The sequence below is a fragment of the Juglans regia genome, chromosome 4 (assembly GCF_001411555.2).
Source record: "Juglans regia cultivar Chandler chromosome 4, Walnut 2.0, whole genome shotgun sequence".
NCBI lineage: Eukaryota > Viridiplantae > Streptophyta > Magnoliopsida > Fagales > Juglandaceae > Juglans > Juglans regia.
In genome coordinates this window covers 23,586,835-23,609,477 of record NC_049904.1, presented here as the reverse complement: position 1 = coordinate 23,609,477, position 22,643 = coordinate 23,586,835, and the positions used below count along the sequence as shown (strand labels likewise).

At 36.9% G+C, this 22,643-nt stretch overlaps 1 protein-coding gene and 1 pseudogene across 1 annotated transcript; both read left to right on the top strand.

Moving 5' to 3' along the window:
- Window positions 1-4,492: 4,492 nt before the first annotated feature.
- LOC108990254 (LRR receptor-like serine/threonine-protein kinase FLS2) lies at window positions 4,493-8,683 on the top strand. The gene is made up of 2 exons (XM_018964154.2): window positions 4,493-8,025; window positions 8,173-8,683. Exons 1-2 carry the CDS (start codon window positions 4,890-4,892, stop codon window positions 8,514-8,516), a joined length of 3,480 nt encoding a protein of 1,159 aa, XP_018819699.1. The 5' UTR covers window positions 4,493-4,889; the 3' UTR covers window positions 8,517-8,683.
- Window positions 8,684-18,208: 9,525 nt separating this feature from the next.
- LOC108990255 lies at window positions 18,209-22,072 on the top strand (annotated as a pseudogene).
- Window positions 22,073-22,643: the final 571 nt, after the last annotated feature.

The window sequence follows — 22,643 nt, the reverse complement described above, 5'->3', positions numbered from 1 at the left end:
GGATTTATCTCATATGAAAGCCATCACATAAATTGAGAGAGCTTGAGGGTGTGTGTTCCATTTGAGCGAGAGAGAAGAGCAGAGACTTACATATAGAAGTCGATCGGAAAGGCTACTGTCGATGGTGGAAAACGGTGTGAGAGAGGGCCAATATGAACGACAACATCTAGAGAGAGTTTCACACGGGACCAAAAGTAGGAAAGAATAAAAAAATAAGTTGGGGATAAGCAGTGGTTCTCCAAATATGGAGAAACACTGTACCAACCCAAAATAGGATCCATAATTTAGGGATCTGGATGTGAGGGGAAATCTCATTTTCTCCCAAATTTTTTCTCCAAGATTTAGAAAATAAGGGAGTTTATGAAACGGATGAATGTGCTCTTATAAACTCTCAAGTGGTCTAGGGGTTCGTGCATATTTTTCACCCTCCACTGCTTAGACTCCAAATCCTGTACTTAACACTCAAGAATTGGAATTACATTGATTTTACAAAATCATTAATTCCTTGAATTTTATAAAATATACTAAATTTAAAGAGGGCCTCAAATAAAATGAAATAAAATAAAAAGAACTAGAGAAATAAAAGAAATTTAGGAATCAAGGACAATAATAACTCATTAATTAGGAAAATAATTGGAAATGAAGAAACCTTTTGTATATTTCTCAATATAAGCCTGAAAATTCTTGAGTGTATTCAGTAATCAAGCAAGCCCAAATAATGAATCGAGTGTTATTTTTATTCTCTGTGGGTGGACTATTTAGTTGTGGGCCCATAATGGGCTAGGAAGTTGGCCCATTGAACTCCATAATCTCATTTTGTGAATGAGGGTAATGGTCTCCCTACACAGCACATGCTCTTTAATGGTTATATATTTTGACATTAATAGAAAGAAATCAAGGAGGTTGCAAGTTCATGCATTAAGCAATGACGTAAAACTTAAGTGTTTTTCTTCCACCATTCATTTACACATTCATGCTATGAAAATAGAGCATATTATTATAAGAAATTTTACATGTAAGGTATACCCCCACACACTTTCACTTAATCAACATGTGATTTGTTATTTTTACTCTTATAGTTAAACACACATATTTAAACATTAAAATATGTTAAGAATATAATACAAATAATAAAATCTATATTTTCCATCAGCTTAACCTTTTGAGACAAGTGGTAAATTCACATGATATCAGAGTAGATGTCTTGAGTTTGAACCCTAATTCTACACTCACATTTTTAATTAAATATTTCATGCGTTGGACCTACTTAATGAGAAAGAAACTGACCCGACGTGGGGGTGTTAAGAATATAATACAGATAATAAAATCTACTTATTCCCATCAATTTAAACTTTTAAGATAAGTGGTGATTTTACAAGATAGAAGGATAAAAATGACAAATCACATATTGATTAGGTGGAAGTGTGTGGTAAAAGACTTTTTTTATAGAATTTCTCTATTATTATTATGATTAAACTTTTAATAATGGAGAACAAACCATGCATAAATGCAAGAAAGCTCTTCGTCTGAAAGTAACATTACCCCAAAAACGTCCATACCCCTTGACTATAGTAGAGAATGGAGGTTCTCTCTCTCCCTTTCTTACCTTTCTTCCTTCCAAGGTCTAAATACATAATTAATATCTATGATTTGCCTTAAAGTCAAACAGTTCTTCCTATCACATATAACTGCTTTAGTAAAACGTTAATAACATCGTACGTATAAGCAAGAATGACAAGTCAACATGTGGTCTCACTTGTATAAAAATAATAATAAAATCAAAATATTATAAAATAAAAAAAGTTTAAACCCCCCACCTAATAAAAATGAAAATATTATGATCTTGCCTAAAAGAAAAGATAGGTTAGCATAAAAGATGGAGAAAATCTAAATTAATTGGAATAAAAATTAAATGGTAATGCTTGGTAAAAATACAAAAATAAACAAACCAGTAAATATAAAAGTTTTACTCAAAAAAATCTTAATTAAAATGTACAAAATGCTCAAATAACGCTGAAATTGGAATAGAACTGGAAAAATGACGATGTATTAATCTTAATTTTCTTATATTTTTTAACTATTTCTTTTTTCTTTATTTTAAATTAATTCTTTTGTTATTATTTTCCGTCAAGTTTTGGTTTTTTTTTTTCAATTTAAGGATTTTTATCATTTCTTAAGTTTCATTTTTTGGTTTCAAGTTTTTTATTTTTTTGTTTTTATGTTCTTCTAAATCTTCTCAAATTTGTATTCCTTTATACTATTTTTAATTTTTAATACACGTGTGTTTTAAGGATGGCATATCAAATGACAGATATTTTAATTTTATAATATTTTTATTCAATTTAATTTTTTTCTCTCATTTTTCAAAACCTTATGAAACATATTAATTCAAACCATTTCACTATATTATTTATAAATAATTTTATTATTATTTATAAATAATCTAATCTCATCTCACTATCTAAATAAAACCTTATACTTAGTATAGGTGGAATTCTTATTGAGAGACATATTTGATCGATCCTAAAATCATATATCATAAAAATTTCGATTAAAAAGGATAAGAAACAATTGATTATAAGACAAACTACCTCAACCAATTTTGTATTAACCATAAAAAATATCAAACTTCCGTAATAAAGAATAGGATTTGAAATTGACATTCGAAAATTTTATCAATTTTTTTAGTCCCGTTTAGTTTCAGAGTTGATATCAACTAATCTCATCTCATCTAATCATTAATAACTTTTTTAAATTCTCACATAAAATATAATAAACAATTCAACTTTTTTAAATTTTAAAATAATAATAATATTAAAAAATAATATTTTAATCAACTTTCAATTTGCATCTCAACTCATTTCATTTTAACTCACTATCTAAACTTTCGGAGATAAATAGAGTTTTATGCACTTTGCATGGTCTCATCTAACCACATTTTCTGGTCATGGAATTTTTCTGGTCTCGGTGGAATAAGTGATCATTTCATGAAAAATGACTATTTATAACGAGTTATTTGTGATGAAAATGATTATGTATAATGAAAATGATTCATTTTAATAGAAAATAATTATTTTTATTTTAAATAAGTTTTTTCTTGAAGCGTGTCTTAAAGAAAGGAATGACACATCTAGATCATTAACATTTGGTCTCTCCCTTCTCATTAATTTGGTTAAACATTTGGTCGATAAGGGAACCTGAAGTTTTTCCTTCTGAAGGACATGCGTGATTCATGCAACCAAAAACCCCATAATAATATATTGGTCAGATTTGGTCAGACAATTCGGTAGCCATCTCAATCTCCATTTGTTTCCAATATCTCCTGTCCTTTCCCATCATTTTGGCCGTTAACTTGCAACTTGTCCTAGTACACTGCTTAGTCAAAACCGCGCGCGGATACCACACTCCGCCAAACTACAATGCTAGATTTCAAAGATCAGTGTGCTGCTTTTGCATTAGTTTCTCTACTGACCCTTGTTTAGAAATCTTGGACTTTAGCTTAGATTAATGAACTTTTCCCACCATCCTTTCTTGCTACTTTACTCATTGGTCCCATCCAGCTAAATGTGTCAAGGAAACTTGATATGAATCCAAGATATATGGGATTTATTTCCACATTATGGAAGGAAAAGTGGGCCATGTTTTCGTTTGTACCTCCATTAGCTTTTGGATATGTATTTGTCATGTTTAGATGAGCTCAGAGTCAAAAATAGGTTTCTTGATATGATTCAGAGAACCAAGTTTTTCTTCCATGCAGTGACAAAATTTGTTTGGAAAGAGTCAAGGTTTGTGGCGCAACTATTAGCTGGTTTTTTTTATTAGAAATGCGTCTTTCAATTCATCTTCATTCTTCCATATATCAGTATCTAGCATTTGATCTATATCAATGGCATCTAAAGTATAAGTTTGGCAATAGTCATAACTTGTGCTGTTCTAGTGACTGTTCTATCGGAAGAATCAAGCCTAGAAGTTCAGATTGAGGCTTTGAAGGCTTTTAAGAGTTCCATAAGAAATGAGATCCATTTGGAGCACATCTAGATCATTAACATTTGGTCTCTTTAATTTGGTTAAACATTTGGTCGAGTGGTAAGGCACCTGAAGTTTTTCCTTCTGAAGGACATGCATGATTCAAGCAACCAAAAACTCCATAATAATTAATATATCAATCCATCGCTGCACCTTCAAACTCCCTACATCCAATCAAACCCTCAAGAAAAAGATAAGTAATATTAATATTGGTCAGAAATGGCCCCACAGACAAGTCGGTAGCCATCTCAATCTCCATTTGTTTTCAATATCTCCTGTCCTTCTCCTCCACTTGCTTAGCACGAGGCGCAGAGCCGCGGCCAACCCATCATTTTGGCCGTTAACTTGCAACTTGTCTCGTGTTTGTCAAGTACTGCTTAGTCAAAACCGCGTATACCACGCTACGCCAAACTACAATGCTAGATTTCAAAGATCAGTCTGCTGCTTCTGCATTAGTTTCTCCACTGACCCTTGTTTAGAAATCTTGGTTTTTAGCTTAGATTAATGAACTTTTCCCGCCCACTATCCTTTCTTGCTACTTTACTCATTGGTTCCATCCAGCTAAATGAGTAAAGGCAACTTGATATGCAACCAATATATATGGGATTTGTTTCCACATTATGGAAGGAAAAGTGGGCCATGTTTTCGTTTGTACCTCCATTAGCTTTTGGATATGTTTCAAGTTGTGCTGTATTATAAAAAATAGGTTTCTTGTTATGATTCAGAGAACCGAGTTTTTCTTCCACGCGGTGACAAAATTTGTTTGGAAAGAGTCGACTATTACCTGGTTTTTGTTTATAAATGCTTCTTTCAATTCATCTTCATTCTTCCATATATCAGTATCTAGTATTTGATCTATAGCAATGGCATCTAAAAGTATAAGTTTGGCAATAGTCATAACTTGTGCTGTTCTAGTGACTGTTCTATCGGAAGAATCAAGCTTAGAAGTTCAGATTCAGGCTTTGAAGGCTTTTAAGAGTTCCATAAGAAATGATCCATTTGGAGCACTTGCGGACTGGACTGACACCACTCACCACTGCAACTGGTCTGGTATTGCTTGTGACCCTTTATCAAATCATGTCATTTCCATTTCTCTGCTTGAGAAGCAGCTCAAAGGTGAAATCACACCATTCCTTGGAAACTTGTCAAGCCTCCAGGTTCTTGATTTAACTTTGAATTCCTTCACTGGCCACATTCCAGCTCAGTTGGGACTTTGCTCCCAGCTCTCTCAGCTTGTTCTTTATGTAAATTCTCTTTCAGGTCCAATTCCACCAGAACTCGGAAACCTTGAAAATCTGCAGTTACTAGATTTAGGGGGAAACTTTCTGAATGGAAATATCCCTGAAAGTATTTGCAACTGCACATCATTGATAGGAATTGGTGTCATTTTTAACAATCTCACCGGCCCAATCCCATCAAACATAGGTAATCTAGCTAACCTTCAAATCTTGGTTCTGTATGGGAACAGTTTGGTTGGTTCTATCCCTGTGTCCATTGGTAAGTTAGAATCTTTGCAAGCTTTAGACCTAAGTCAAAACCAATTGTCTGGAGTAATACCTCATCAGATAGGGAACTTGTCAAATTTAGATTCTCTTCTGCTGTTTGAAAATTCCCTTGTTGGAAAAATTCCCTTCGAACTAGGTCGCTGCAAAAAGCTTGTTGGTCTTGAACTGTACAACAATCAGCTCACTGGAAACATTCCCATTGAGCTTGGAAACTTGGTTCACCTTGAAAGTTTGCGGTTGTACAAGAATAGGTTTAATTCTACCATTCCCACCTCCTTACTCCAATTGAAATCTTTAACCCATTTAGGACTATCAGAGAATGAGTTAACTGGAACAGTACCCTCTGAGCTAGGATCATTGAGATCATTGCAAGTTTTGACCTTACATTCAAATAAGTTAACTGGGGAGATTCCTTCCTCATTGACAGACTTGAGAAATCTAACTTACTTGTCTATGAGCTTCAATTTCCTCACAGGGAAGATTCCATCGAATATTGGATTGCTTTACAATTTGAAGAACCTGACCTTGGGCTCCAACCTTCTTGAGGGATCCATTCCGTCTAGTATCATCAACTGCACCCATGTTCTAGTCATAAATTTAGCTTCTAACAAAATAACAGGTAAAATTCCTCAGGGTTTCGGGCAGTTGCGAAATCTTACTCGCCTAATGCTTTCTATCAATAAAATGTCAGGGGAAATCCCTGATGACCTCTTCAATTGCTCGCATATCCAAACTTTAGATTTGTCACGGAACAATTTTAGTGGTCCGCTAAAGCCTGGTATTGGCAAGCTTTTTAATCTCCAGGTATTAAAAGCCCATACAAATTCATTCACAGGGCCAATCCCACGTGAGATTGGCAATTTAAGTCAACTTATCATCCTATCACTTGGTGGAAATAGTTTTTCAGGCCTAGTTCCATCAGAATTATGTAATCTTTCTATCCTTCAAGGGTTGTACCTGAATGACAATGCACTAGAGGGTGCAATACCTGATAAAATATCTTATCTGAGACAGCTCAGTGAGCTTGGGCTGATGTTCAATAGGTTCGAGGGTCCCATTCCGGATTCAGTTTCAAAACTTGAGCAGCTCACATATTTAAACCTCCAAGGCAACATGCTTAATGGTTCCATTCCAAGAAGCCTAGGGCATCTTAATCGGCTGATGACTTTGGATCTCTCCCACAACCATCTCACAGGATCAATACCTGCATCTGTGATCGCAAGTATGAAAGGCATTCAAATTTATCTAAACCTCTCACACAATTTCTTGGCTGGAACTCTTCCAGATGAGCTTGGTATGTTGGAAATGGCACAGGCTATTGAAATCTCAAACAATAATCTTTCGGGGATCATTCCAAAAACACTAAGTGGCTGCAGAAATTTGTTCTCTCTTGATCTGTCAGGGAACAAACTTTCTGGTCCAATTCCAGCTGAAGCTTTTAGTCGAATGTATATGCTTGCTAGCTTGAAACTTTCGAGGAATAATTTAGACGGTGGAATCCCTGAAGAACTAGCAAGTCTAAAGCACCTCAAGTCCCTAGACCTTTCTCAGAATCAGTTGAAGGGCATTATCCCTGTGAGCTTTTCTAATCTTTCCTCCTTGAAACATCTGAACCTTTCTTTCAATAAACTTGAAGGCCATGTTCCAGATACTGGAATCTTTCGACGCATTAACACTTCCAATTTGATGGGAAACCCAGATCTATGCGGAACTGAATTCCTCAAGTCCTGCAGACAGACTAGTTCACATCAGCTATCCAAGACGACTGTGTTAGTTCTTGTGGTACTTGGATCTATATTTCTACTTTTGCTTCTAGTGTTTGGAATTATAATCCTCAAATGGCATACCAAGTTATGCAAATCAAAAGGGGTTGAAAATCCTGAATCAGATTACACCCCAACATTGATCCTCAAGAGGTTTGAAACAAGGGAATTAGAAAATGCTACCAGTTTCTTTAATGAAAACAACATTATCGGAGCCAGCAGTTTGAGCACTGTGTACAAGGGTCGACTAGAAGATGGGAGGATCATAGCTGTGAAAAAGCTGAATTTGCATCAGTTCTCTAAAGCGTCTGATAAGTGCTTCAATAGAGAGATCAACACCCTGAAACAACTGCGACATAGGAATTTGGTGAAGGTTCTTGGCTATGCTTGGGAGAGTGGAAAGCTAAAGGCCTTAGTTCTGGAATACATGGAGAATGGGAACTTGGATACCATTATACATGACCCTAACGTGGATCATTCGAGGTGGACTTTGTCAGAGAGAATCAGAGTTTTCATTTCCGTTGCAGCTGGGTTGGACTACTTGCATTCTGGTTATGATTTCCCCATAGTTCACTGCGACATGAAGCCTTCTAACATTCTTCTGGATGAAGATTGGGAGGTCCATGTGAGCGACTTTGGAACTGCTCGAATCTTAGGTGTTCACCTTGAAGATGGAAGCAGCCTTTCCTCGTCATCAACATTTGAGGGCACTATTGGCTACTTGGCACCAGGTAACTCCTTCTAGCCCTTTCTCACTTGCGAAGTTTATCCCCATTCTTCTTCCTATCAATTGCAAAATCATCTCCTTATTATAAACTCTAAGAAAACAACATTTCTTAGTTCCTACTAAACTGACAACATGTTTGTTTTCTCACCAGAGTTTGCGTATATGACAAAAGTCAGTACCAAAGTAGACATATTCAGCTTTGGTACAATTGTCATGGAGTTTCTAACAAAGCGAAGGCCAACGAGACTCACAGAAGAGGATGGATTGCCGATTAGTTTGAGGCAACTCGTGGAGAAAGCTCTTGAAAATGGAATGAATGAGGGTCTTCATCACATTCTAGACCCCACGCTCGTGCAGAATATCGCTAAGGAGCATGAGGAAGTGCAGGAGGAGCTACTAAAACTAGCATTGTTTTGCACTCACCCAAATCCTGAGGATCGTCCAGACATAAATGTGGTTTTATCTATCCTTTTGAAGCTTAGCAAGCGCATATAGCACCAAAACAAGTGTTAGTACTCTCTTGCTGAAGATTATAACAATGATTTGCAATAAAACTCTGATGTTGTTGCCTCTACGATGACAAAAAGGGTATGCATGTAGAATGAGTGCAATATCATCAGCCCTGCATGTATATTTATATTAGCATTATAGCTTGATCTTCACATTACTATTTTTTTCTTTTTCCGAAATATATTTTTTATTAAAAAGATGCTCACTAAGGCGGAGGAAAGCCAGGAATACAACGACAAAGTGATCTACTTTCGGCTAATATAAGGAATACCCCATCTATCAATACATACAAGACCATGAAACCGTCCCTACGCATAACCATCCCCCTAAAAATCACTAGAACGTCCCTTTGCCCCCTCTTTAGCCAGATAGTCTGCAACCATATAATTTGCTTCTCTCTCTATATATATATATAGACATGATGAACTTGAACATTGAGTGACCAGATGAGTTCCTGTGCTTCTTCCCAAAAATCTCATAAATATTAAAACTTACACATCCTCGAAAAGCCCACCACAACGCTCGAATCATATTCAACCAAAAAATTCCTCAAACCAAGCTGACGGCATAGCTGCAAACCATCAAGAAAAGCTTGGCATTCTGCAACAGTATTAGTGGCATGACCATAAAAATGAGCAAACCCGCAAGAACCTTTCCCTGAGCATCCCGAATAACACCTCGCCCACCTGAAGGACCTGTATTACCACAAGAACCTCCATCCACATTTAATTTAACAAAATCCTGACCAGGCCAAGACCAAGCAATTTTCTTCGGAGGCTTAGACACCACTAGCATATCCAAATATTTAGCTATTTATGAACAGTGCTTATACAAATTTGGATAATTACTATTCACCCTACAAATAATATTTTAATCATTATTTCTCTCTCATCCCACTCTTTCTCTCTCACAATCCTTTCATTTTCTCTCTCCTTCAACAACACAACAAACATTCACTTGCACATTCATTTTATTATTATAATATATTATATATATATTTTTTTCATTTTATTATATTTCTAATATAATATATAAAAAAATTATATTTTTTATTATTGTATTTGTATTATTAATGTCAAATATATGTAGTGGATGTTAATTGCAAAATATATAAAAAAAAATTAATTTTTACAAAAAATTAATAATAATAAAATAATAATATTTTTTTATTATTTTGTCTCAAATATGCATAAGCCAATGTGAAAATTTTGCTTGAATGACAAAGTGAATATGCAAAAAAGGTAATTTTGCATATGCATAGACCAATGCTAATGGTCTTACCGGAATAGCATGTTGCCGAGCACGCCAACACACAAAAGAAATTTTCTTAGGAACATGATGTTGTCACAACCATTTTTTCTACTGGCAAATAGGACCTTTGTGCCTAAGTAATTGCCAAGCAGACTTTGAGCTAAACGAACCATCCGCTGTAAGCTTCCATACATAAACATCCTTAGCCTCTCGCAATCGAATAGGAAACCGAGTAATCCTCTCCACCATCTCGTCATCTACCAGATCCCGTAATTTAAATAAATCCCAACCATCCTCATTCATCAAGTCTCAGACCTTTATACTAGGATCTCCAACCACCTCTTTCACTTCCGTAATAACCCCATCACCTGACCAATTATCAAACCAGAAACTCGATTCTCCCCTACGCACCAAACATCTCGAATTAATCAACACCAGTGGTAATACCCGCAAGATGCCTTTCGAAAACTGAGAACCTCTTGTGGATGACACCAACATAGCAAGATGTGAATTTCCAACATACTTTGCCTTGAAGAACTTAGACCACAAAGACCCATTAGTGAGCATCTTCCATGCGAACTTCATAAGTAAGGATGATTGAATGTCCGAGAGGTCCCGAACACACAGTCCACCCTCCTCCAATGGCAAACAAATCTTAGGCCAAGATACCCATTTCCCCTTTTTCTTGTCCATATTCGAACCCCAGAGCAAATTTGAAAAAATCAACTTCAAACCTTTAAGAACTCCTTTTGGCAGATTCATCATAAAAAACATGTGAATCGGCATACTATTCAATACATACTTTATAAGAATAATTTTGCCCTTAAAAGATAAAAGCTTATTCTTCCACCCAACAAGCTTTTTTGCACATTTGCAAACAAAGGATCAAACATGTGTAACCTCACTCTCCCCACATACAACTAGGGGGTGATACCCGCATAGTTCGGGGCGGGATAGACCCTTCCCCACACCCCGCCCTGCACCGTGCGGGGTAGGGGTTTTCAACCCTGTCCTGATGCCCAGGGTGGGATCGAAACCGCCCCCCGCCCAAGCCACAATCCATTAGGTCTAAAAATTATTTTTTGGTCTAAAAAAAACTTATTGGACCCAAATTATAATATAATTTAAATTATATTAAAATTTATAAATACAAAAAGAATTTAAACTCATTAGAGTTGTATTTTGTATTACTTTAGCATCCTAGGCCAACCTTTATATAGGAGACCAAGGTAATACAATAGTCATACTTAATCAATGTAAGACTTAATAGTAAGTCCCACATTACTTAAATATGACTATTGTATTGCCTAAGACTCATCTCTCTTACCTTTTGCCTTAACCTTTTCTCTTTACCCCTGGCAAAAACCCATTTGCCTTAGCTAGGATTTCTTCCCGTCCACTAGGCGGAAGGGGTTTGGAGCTTCGGCTCCTCCCACCTCCTCCTCTAGCCAGCTGTAGTAGCTTTTTAGTATTATATTTTCTTGTTTTTTCTATTATTTTTTCTTTTTGTTTTTTGTCTTAGGTTTTTCTCCGTAGCGCCGAAATATGTCAATCTTCTGCTTTCCGGCTACCTCCAACCAACACGCAATTCTGCCTTTTTAGTCGTCGATCTTCTAGTTTATAGAAGGAATCCGCTCATTTGTTCGGTGCATTCGTCGCACGCGCGACTTATACCGTGCGAGACTTCAATACGCCGCTGCGTTCTGGTGAGGTTTTTGAAGCCACGCGTGGCCCCCCCGACATCAAAGGCTTCGGATTTGACTCTCCTTTCCACTCCAATGGTGGTGCATGTCCTGCACACACCGCCACCGCCTGTGTTGGCCCTTCGCCGGTGACTCGACACAGTTTTTGGCTGTTATCATATGTTCCCATCTTCCCTAACCGAGGATCAAGTGAAAGTGAGCGTGAAAGTCTCTTCCCGCCATTCCAGACAAACAAGCTACAGCACACACCGTCTCACTGTGACTTTTAGTCACAGTTTAATAGTCTGTTTATCATATTATTCAAAAACTGCTTCAAAGCGGCTTCCCCTTAGTGGGAAATGGATGGGAGCCAAATTTTGGCTCTAGGTCCTTTTTTTTTTTTTTTTTTTCAATTGGTGTTGTGTTTGTTTGCTTTGGGATGTTTGTTGGGGACTCACATCCCATTGAATCTTGTAACACTTAGTTTATCTATGAAACTGCTTGCTTAGGTTAAAAAAAAAAAAGACTATTGTTGTAACACCCTGCTCATTCTTTCTGACATAAGTAAATTTCGAGGACGGAATATATTACAAAGAGGAGAGGAAGTAACAATCCGCCCCTTCTCTCTAGCGACTGTGAGTCTCGTCTATGCATTTTAAATACTGAAGCCGTGTTTTAATGTCAGCAGTTGATTCTTAAAGTACGCCCAGTGTTTTAAAGCCCTCAAATATTTTAAATGTCATAGAAATATTTATATGGGGTATTTCCAGTGTTATTGAACCAAACTTGATTTTAAGTAAGACAATTATAATATTTTTGAAGAGTTCCAAAAATATTATTATTGTAGAAAATCATTTTATCTAAATGATTTCAATTATTTAAAATATTATGGGATTTAAATTATGTTGAAAACTATAATTAATTAGATGGTTTTATTCTCTTAAAGTAATTAGCAAAACTTCATCATTTTATTAATGATAAAGGAATATTATTTTATAAACTAAAGTTTAGTTTAAATAATATTCTATCTTAATTCATTTCAGTGCTTTTAGTTAAGTTAATAATATTTATGCATTTTCAAATCAGTATTTAAAGCTCACCGTTAGGTCGTTTTGAAGACCCCCAAGTTAAAGGGTTCGGATTAAAACCGAGGTCCCTCTCTCTTTTCCCCTCACTTTTCCCTTTCCCTCTCTCTCTCCTCCCGTTCTCCCTCAACCCTCGCAGTTTCCCCCTCCCCTTCACCCGATCTCCTTCTTCAGCCTCCAGCGCCACAGTGTGCCACCATGCGGCGCCACCGACCACCTCATCAGCCTCCCCTTACGCCGACGAGCATCCCCCACCATCGATGTCCCATACAACAGCTTCCCCTTCCCCCACACTAGGCCCACTCTTCTTTTGGGTTCCTCACCTCGCACGGCCAGAGCGCCATCGTGAGCTAGCCCCACCTCCACGCCGGATCACCAAGAGTCTTCCCTGGCCACCCTCTATCGAACCCAGCCGCCTTAGCTCCTCCCTAGACTTCACGCACGCAGCCTCCATGCACGGGTTCACCATACCCACGACCGAGCTCCGCCTCCCATGGCCACAACACCAGCACCAGAAGCCACCTCCCTCACCGGCCACCTCCTCTAGCCATCCTCATGCCCAGCTGAGCCACCTAGCTCTCCCACGGGTGTTCCTCCACCTCACGGCCCAGATCCGCCCCCTCCAGCCACCGTGGCGCCACCCCAATGCCTCCACAAGCTCCACCACACCTCACTCAGCTCTTCCATGGCCAGCCATAGTCCCCAGCCGACCCTAGCCTCACACGCACCCTCACTCTCTCGGGTGCACTATACACGGCTAGATCTATCGTGTTCCACCCCTCACCGCCACCACGAGGCCACCTTGAGCCCTTCCAAGACCACACCTAGCTATTCCCACGCCCAAACAGCCACCATACACGGTGGACAGCCACTGTACGTGGCTAACCACCACTGTAAACGGCCTTAGCCACCACCCACGGACTCCCCACCATGTCGGCCACCCTCGCATAGCCTAGATCTACCCACAAGAATCCTAGATCCGGTCCCCCCGTTGTAAGGTCATGGTAGTGACTACTACCGCCCAAGCGAGTGGCTTCCGACGCCACTGGTCATACCAGACAGCAAGCAACTTACGAGTTATCTCATCGATGGTATAACTCTATTTCCATTTATCCTCATTATTATATTAGTTGGTTAGTTAGGTTGTTGACTGTGCTATTAGCATTTGTGGAGTTCACTATGTAGTGTGGTGATGTGATGTAATGTGTTGTGTATGTGAAGTGTTGGGCGTAGTTGTGTGTTGTATAGTGTTGTGGACTGTGCTAGGAAGTGTGGTTGTGAAGTATGTGTTGTAATGATGACGTGGCGTAGCATGGAATGGGAAGAGCACACGGGGAGTGTAATATGTGTGGCGTAGCATAGTGTGAATGAAGTACACATGGAGTGTACTCACACCATATGACGTGTATGCCGTAACGGTGATGTGGTGTAACGTGTGTGAAGGGAGTACATGTGGAGTATTCTCCATTAGGTGCAGCGATACACTGTGTGGCGTGTTGCGAAGATAAGGATGGTTGCGTAGTTGATGGGTGTAAAGTATAATGAGTAGTGTCGGGAACTGTGGAATAGTATCCTAAATGGCTGTGATGTGGCCTATAGTCTAAGGTGACAAGTGTCACTATGTAGTTAACTTATGGTTGAGAGTATGTGTGAAATGATAGAATAATGTAAGAGTAGCGCATCGGAAGTATGACGGGGAAATGTCACAAAGTGACATAGTTAAACAAGAAGTCGTGCTTGTGATGGGTGAGGAGTTAGTGTAAGAATGGCGCAGCGGGAATGTGACGAGATGTCATGATGTGACAGGAGTACGTGAGAGGCTATACTCATAATGAGTTAGGAGTTAGCGTAAAAATGACGTAGCGGGATATCAGGTGATATGACAAGGTCACGGTGTAGATTGAGAGTAGTCCCGAGTTATGACGTGACGTAAGGTGTAGTTATGTATGGAATATTGTCATGTCAAGTGTTGGGATGAACAATCAAGAGGGACGGGTAGCATGAAGAGTCATGCTAGCCGGGTTAAGAAAAATGTTGGTATCAGAGTATAAGCTTGTTAACACAAGCAGGTAATCAACGTGTTGTATGTTGATCTTAAGTGATGAGGAGATAGGGCACATGTGTAATCTGTCTTAAGCATGGTTATACGGTATTTAAGCCTCATAGTTGGCTTAAAGCCGTGTGGTGTGTATAGATGGGAATGATGATTTAGTGTGAGCTAGGATGCATGAAGGTAATGACGGGTGTATTGTCTAGGAATTGGATGCGTGACTTCATCGGTCGGAATAATGGGTCGGAATGTGATCAATAGGAAGAGTAAGACGAATGTTTTGGTGTCTTAACCTTAAAGTGAATCATGGATGTTCACTTTAATGGCTAGACTCCAAATCTTGTACTTCAAACTCAAGAATTGAAATTACACTGATTTTACAAAAATTATTAATTCCTTGAATTTTATAAAATATACTAAATTTAAAGAGGGCCACAAATAAAATAAAATAAAAAGAACCGGATAAATAAAAGAAATTCAGGAATCAAGGACAACAATATATCATTAATTAGGACAATAATTAGAAAGGAAGAAACCTTTTGTATATTTCTCAATATAAGCCTGAAAATTCATGAGTATATTCAGTAATCAAGCAAGCCCAAATAATGAATCCAAATCTATTGGGTATGGAATGTTATTTTTATTCTCTTTGGGTGGACTATTTAGTTGTGGGCCCATGATGGGCTAGGAAGTTGACTCATTGAACTCCATTATCTCATTTTTGTGAATGAGGGCAGAGTGTAATGGTCTCCCTACAAAGCACCCGCTCTTCCTTGGTTATATATTTTGACATTAATAGAAAGAAATCAAGGAGGTTGCAAGTTCATGCATTAAGCAATGACATAGTTTTTCTTCCACCATTCATTTACACATACATGCTATGAAAATAGAGCATATTATTATAAGAAATTCTACAAATAAGGTTTACGCCACACACTTCCACCTAATCAACATGTTGGTTGGGTATATGTGTGATATCAAACTTTTTTATAGTATTTCTCTATTATTATTATTATTATTATTATTATTATTATTAAACTTTTAATAATGGAGAACTAACCATGCTTAAATACAAGAAAGCTCTTGTCTGAAAGTAATATTTCCCCAAAAACGTCCATACCTTGACTATAGTAGAGAATGGAGGTGCATCTCTCTAACTCTCATTCTTCTCTCCCTTTCTTACCTTTCTTCCTTCCAAGGTCTAAATACATAATTAATATCTATGATTTGCCTTAAAGTCAAATAGTATAACTGCTTTAGTAAAAGAGAAATACTTTAGTCACAAAGAAATTATACAAAACTAAATCTATAAATTGATGTAGATTGATGCAGTACGTCAGATTCAAAAAATACTTTTATTATAATATAGATCTAACGAATCACATGAAGTCATATCAATTTATGAGTTTATTTTTGTATACTCTCTTTATATATATAGCACTTCTCAAAAATGAAAAATATTATGATCTTGCCTAAAAGAAAAGATAGGTTAGCATAAAAGATGGAGAAAATCTTGCCTAGAATAAAATCAACCTTAAATGGTAATTCTTGGTAAAAAAAATAAACCAGTAAATATAAAAGTTTTATTCATAAAAATCTTAATCAAAATTACAAAAAGTTCAAACAACGGTGAGATTGGAATAAAACTCGAAAAATGGGGATGTATTAATCTTAGTTTTTTTTTTTTAATTATGCTTTTTCTTTATTTTAAATTAATTCTTTTGTTATTATTTTCCCTTAAGTTTTAGTTTTGTTTTTTCAATTTAAGGATTTTTATCATTTTTTAAGTTTCATTTTTTGGTTTGAAGTTTTTTGTTTTTTTGTTTTTATGTTCTTCTAAATCTTTTCAAATTTATATTCTTTTATACTATTTTTTTAATTTTTAATACACGTGTCTTTCCAGGATGGCATATGAAATGACAGATGTGGACTATCATTTAGGCCTGGTTTGGATAGCAAATCGTTCCAACTCATCTCATCTTATTTCATCTCAATATTCGAACACCACAAACACAAACACTTTTTAATTTCAAATTTTTAACTTCTTCATATAATCATTATATAACTTTCCCAAACTTCCAAACAAAATATAAAAAAATAATTCAATTTTTTCAAACTCAAAAACAAAAATTATATTCTAATAATATTTTAATTTTATAATATTTTTGTTCAACTTAATTTTTTTCTCTCATTTTTCAAAACCTTATGAAACATATTAACTCAAATCATTTCACTATTATTCATAAATAATTTTACTATTATTTACAGATGATCTTATCTCATCTCACTATCCAAACTTATTAATATAAACAATTGATTATAAGACAAACAATCTCAACCAATTTTGTATTTAACCATAAAAAATATCAAAATCCCAAAATAAAGAATAGGATTTGAAATTGACATTTGAAAATTTTCTCAATTTTTTTAGCCCCGTTTGGATTCAGAGTTGATCTCAACTCATCTCATTTAATCATTACAACTTTTCCAAATTCTCACACAAAATATAATAAACAATTCAACTTTTTTAAATTCTAAAATAATAATAATATAGAAAAATAATATTTTAACAAAATTTATTCAACTTTTAATTTACATTTCAACTCAATATCCAAATCTTCGAAGATAGATAGAGTTTTATGTACTTTGCAAGATCTCATCTAACCACTTTTTCTGGTCGTGGAATTTTTCTGATCTCGGTGGAATAAGAGTCGAGCGCTATATCTCGAGACTTAAGTATATTTCATGAAAAATGATTATTTATAACGAGTTATTTGTAACGAAAATAATTATGTACAATAAAAATGGCTCATTTTAATAGAAAATCATCATTTTTATTGTAAATAAGTTTTTTCTTGAAGCGTGTCTTAAAGAAAGGAATGACACATCTAGATCATTAACATTTGGTCTCTCCCTTCTCATTAATTTGGTTAAACATTTGGTCGAATAGTCTAAGGGCACCTGAAGTTTTTCCTTCTGAAGGACATGCGTGATTCATGCAACCAAAAACCCCATAATAATATATTGGTCAGATTTGGTCAGACAATTCGGTAGCTGCTTTCCCATCATTTTGGCCGTTAACTTGCAACTTGTCCTAGTACACTGCTTAGTCAAAACCGCGCGCGGATACCACACTCCGCCAAACTACAATGCTAGATTTCAAAGATCAGTGTGCTGCTTTTGCATTAGTTTCTCTACCGACCCTTGTTTAGAAATCTTGGACTTTAGCTTAGATTAATGAACTTTTCCCACCATCCTTTCTTGCTACTTTACTCATTGGTTCCATCCAGCTAAATGAGTGAAGGAAACTTGATATAAAGCCAAGATATAAGGGAGTTATTTCCACATCATGGAAGGAAAAATGGGCCATGTTTTCGTTTGTACCTCCATTAGCTTTTGGATATGTATTTGTCATGTTTAGATGAGCTCAGAGTCAAAAATAGGTTTCTTGATATGATTCAGAGAACCAAGTTTTTCTTCCATGCAGTGACAAAATTTGTTTGGAAAGAGTCAAGGTTTGTGGCGCAACTATTAGCTGGTTTTTTATTATAAATGCTTCTTTCAATTCATTTTCATTCTTCCATATATCAGTATCTAGCATTTGATCTATAGCAATGGCATCTAAAAATATAAGTTTGGCAATAGTCATAACTTGTGTTGTTCTAGTGACTGTTCTATCGGAAGAATCAACCTTGGAAGTTCAGATTGAGGCTTTGAAGGCTTTTAAGAGTTCCATAAGAAATGATCCATTTGGAGCACTTGAGGACTGGACTGATAGCACTCACCACTGCAACTGGTCTGGTATTGCTTGTGACCCTTTATCAAATCATGTCATTTCCATTTCTCTGCTTGAGAAGCAGCTCAAAGGTGAAATCACACCATTCCTTGGAAACTTGTCAAGCCTCCAAGTTCTTGATTTAACTTCTAATTCCTTCACTGGCCACATTCCAGCTCAGTTAGGACTTTGCTCCCAGCTCTCTCAGCTTGTTCTTTATGCAAATTCTCTTTCAGGTCTAATTCCACCAGAACTCAGAAACCTCAAAAATCTGCAGTTACTAGATTTAGGGGGAAACTTTCTGAATGGAAATATCCCTGAAAGTATTTGCAACTGCACATCATTGTTAGGAATTAGTGTCAATTTTAACAATCTCACCGGCACAATCCCATCAAACATAGGTAATCTAGCTAACCTTCTACTTTTGGGTCTGTATGAGAATAATTTGGCTGGTTCTATCCCTGTGTCCATTGGTAAGTTGGAATCTTTGCAAGCTTTAGACCTAAGTCATAACTGATTGTCTGGAGTAATACCTCATCAGATAGGGAACTTGTCAAATTTAAAGTATCTTCAGTTGTTTGAAAATTCCCTTGTTGGAAAAATACCCTCCGAACTAGGTCGCTGCAAAAAGCTTGTTAGTCTAGAACTATACACCAATCAGCTCACTGGAAACATTCCCATTGAGCTTGGAAACTTAGTTCACCTTGAAAGTTTGCGGTTGTACAAGAATAGGTTAAATTCTACCATTCCCACCTCGATACTCCAATTGAAATCTTTAACCCATTTAGGACTATCAGAGAATGAATTAACTGGAACAGTGCCCTCTGAGCTAGGATCATTGAGATCATTGCAAGTGTTGACCTTACATTCAAATAAGTTAACTGGGGAGATTCCTTCCTCGTTGACAGACTTGAGAAATCTAACTTACTTGTCTATGAGCTTCAATTTCCTCACAGGGAAGCTTCCATCGGATATCGGATTGCTTTACAATTTGAAGAACCTGACCTTGAGCTCCAACCTTCTTGAGGGATCCATTCCATCTAGTATCATCAACTGCACCCATCTTCTAGCCATAAATTTATTTTCTAACAAAATAACAGGTAAAATTCCTCAGGGTTTTGGGCAGTTGCAAAATCTTACTTTCCTAGTGCTTTCTATCAATAAAATGTCAGGGGAAATCCCAGATGACCTCTTCAATTGCTCGAATATCAGAACTTTAGATTTGTCACGGAACAATTTTAGCGGCCCGCTAAAGCCTGGTATTGGCAAGCTTTCTAATCTCCAGAAATTGCAAGCCTATACAAATTCACTCACAGGGCCAATCCCACGTGAGATTGGCAATTTAACTCAACTAATCATCCTATCACTTGGTGGAAATAGTTTTTCAGGCCTAGTTCCATCGGAATTATGTAATCTTTCTATCCTTCAAGGGTTGTACCTGAATGACAATGCGCTAGAGGGTGCAATACCTGATAAAATATCTGATCTGAGACAACTTAGTGAGCTTGGGCTGATGATCAATAGGTTCGAGGGTCCCATTCCTGATTCAATTTCAAAACTTGAGCAGCTCACATATTTAAACCTCCAAGGCAACATGCTTAATGGTTCCATTCCAAGAAGCCTAGGGCATCTTAATCGGCTGATGACTTTGGATCTCTCCCACAACCATCTCGCAGGATCAATACCTGCATCTGTGATCGCAAGTATGAAAGGCATGGATATATATATGAACTTCTCATACAATTTCTTGACTGGAACTCTTCCAGATGAACTTGGTTTGTTGGAAATGGCACATGCTATTGAAATCTCAAACAATAACCTTTCGGGGATCATTCCTAAAACACTAAGTGGCTGTAGAAATTTGTTCTCTCTTGATCTATCAGGGAACAAACTTTCTGGTCCAATTCCAGCTGAAGCTTTTACTCGAATGTATATGCTTGTTAGCTTGAACATTTCGAGGAATAATTTAGATGGTGGAATCCCTGAAGAACTAGCAAGTCTAAAGCACCTCAAGTCCCTGGACATTTCTCAGAATCAGTTGAAGGGCATTATCCCAGAGAGCTTTTCTAATCTTTCCTCCTTGAAACATCTGAACCTTTCTTTCAATAAACTTGAAGGCCATGTTCCAGATACTGGAATCTTTCGACGCATTAACATTTCCAATTTGATGGGAAACCCAGATCTATGCGGAACTGAATTCCTCAGGTCCTGCAGACAGACGAGTTCACATCAGCTATCCAAGACGACTGTGTTAGTTCTTGTGGTACTTGGATCTATATTTCTACTTTTGCTTCTAGTGTTTGGAATTATAATCCTCAAATGGCATACCAAGTTATGCAAATCAAAAGGGGTTGAAAATCCTGAATCAGATTACACCCCAGCATTGATCCTCGAGAGGTTTGAAACAAGGGAATTAGAAAATGCTACCAGTTTCTTTAATGAAAACAACATTATCGGAGCTAGCAGTTTGAGCACTGTGTACAAGGGTCGACTAGAAGATGGGAGGATCATAGCTGTGAAAAAGCTGAATTTGCATCAATTTTCTGAAGCGTCTGATAAGTGCTTCAATAGAGAGATCAACACCCTAAAACAACTGCGGCATAGGAATTTGGTGAAGGTTCTTGGCTATGCTTGGGAGAGTGGAAAGCTAAAGGCCTTAGTTCTGGAATACATGGAGAATGGGAACTTGGATACCATTATACATGACCCTAATGTGGATCAGTCGAGGTGGACTTTGTCAGAGAGAATCAGAGTTTTCATTTCCATTGCAACTGGGTTGGACTACTTGCATTCTGGTTATGATTTCCCCATAGTTCATTGCGACATGAAGCCTTCTAACATTCTTCTGGATGAAGATTGGGAGGCCCATGTGAGCGACTTTGGAACTGCTCGAATCTTAGGTGTTCACCTTGAAGATGGAAGCAACCTTTCCTCGTCATCAACATTTGAGGGCACTATTGGCTACTTGGCACCAGGTAACTCCTAGCCCTTTCTCACTTGCGAAGTTTATCCCCATTTTTCTTCCTATCAATTGCAAAATCATCTCCTTATTATAAACTCTAAGAAAACAGCATTTCTCAGTTCCTACTAAACTGACAACATGTTTGTTTTCTCACTAGAGTTTGCGTATATGACAAAAGTCAGTACCAAAGTAGACATATTCAGCTTTGGTACAATTGTCATGGAATTTTTAACAAAGCGAAGGCCAACTTGACTCACAGAAGAGGATGGATGGCCGATCAGTTTGAGGCAACTCGTGGAGAAAGCTCTTGAAAATGGAATGAAGGAGGGTCTTCATCACATTCTAGACCCCACGCTCATGCAGAATATCGCTAAGGAGCATGAGGAAGTGCTGGAGGAGCTACTAAAACTAGCATTGTTTTGCACTCACCCAAATCCTGAGGATCGACCGGACATAAATGAGGTTTTGTCTTTCCTTTTGAAGCTTAGCAAGCGCATATAGCACCAAAACAAGTGCTACTACTCTCTTGCTCATGAAGATTATAACAATGATTTGCAATAAAGCTCTGATGTTGTTGCCCCTTAGATAACACAAAGGGTCTGCATGCAGAATGAGTGCAATATCATCAGCCCTGCATGTATACTTATATTAGCATTATAGCTTGATCTTCACATTACTGTTTGATTTAGTAATGGAATAAAGATGGGTAAGTGTAAAACACTTATAGTATGATTGGTCCTTCCAATTAAATCCTTTAACTTTTTGTTTATGTATTTTATTTTACAATCCCAAAAAATCAAGTTTGAGCAAGTTTTCGAAATAATTTTTTTCAGGTTATCACATTTTAAGGGCAGATTCTTGGACACATGCAGTACGTAAATTGAAAACATTTTATGGCGAAAGGCACATATTTATTTCAAGTAGGAATCAGAAATATAGTGGAAAGATAATAATAGAAATAATATATGAAGCAAAACTAGATTAAACAAGCTGACGTTCATATTCAAAATGATCATAGTTTTTTATAATACAAATGCTTAAGAAAATGTGCATTACAGGGTTCAAAAAAGCAATACGAAAAAACATAGGGTGGCTTTGAATTTTTAAATGGAAAATTCTATATACCAGACTACCATCTCACTTTCTTTTCACTATATAAGATGTGGCACATTTATTATTATTGGATGATCATTTATGAATCCAATGGTGATAAATGTGTCACATCATACATAGTGAGATGAAAGTGGCATGAGAGTGTGGTGTATAATATTATTTTTTTTTTCAAGTCAGAAGGTAATTCCTTTATT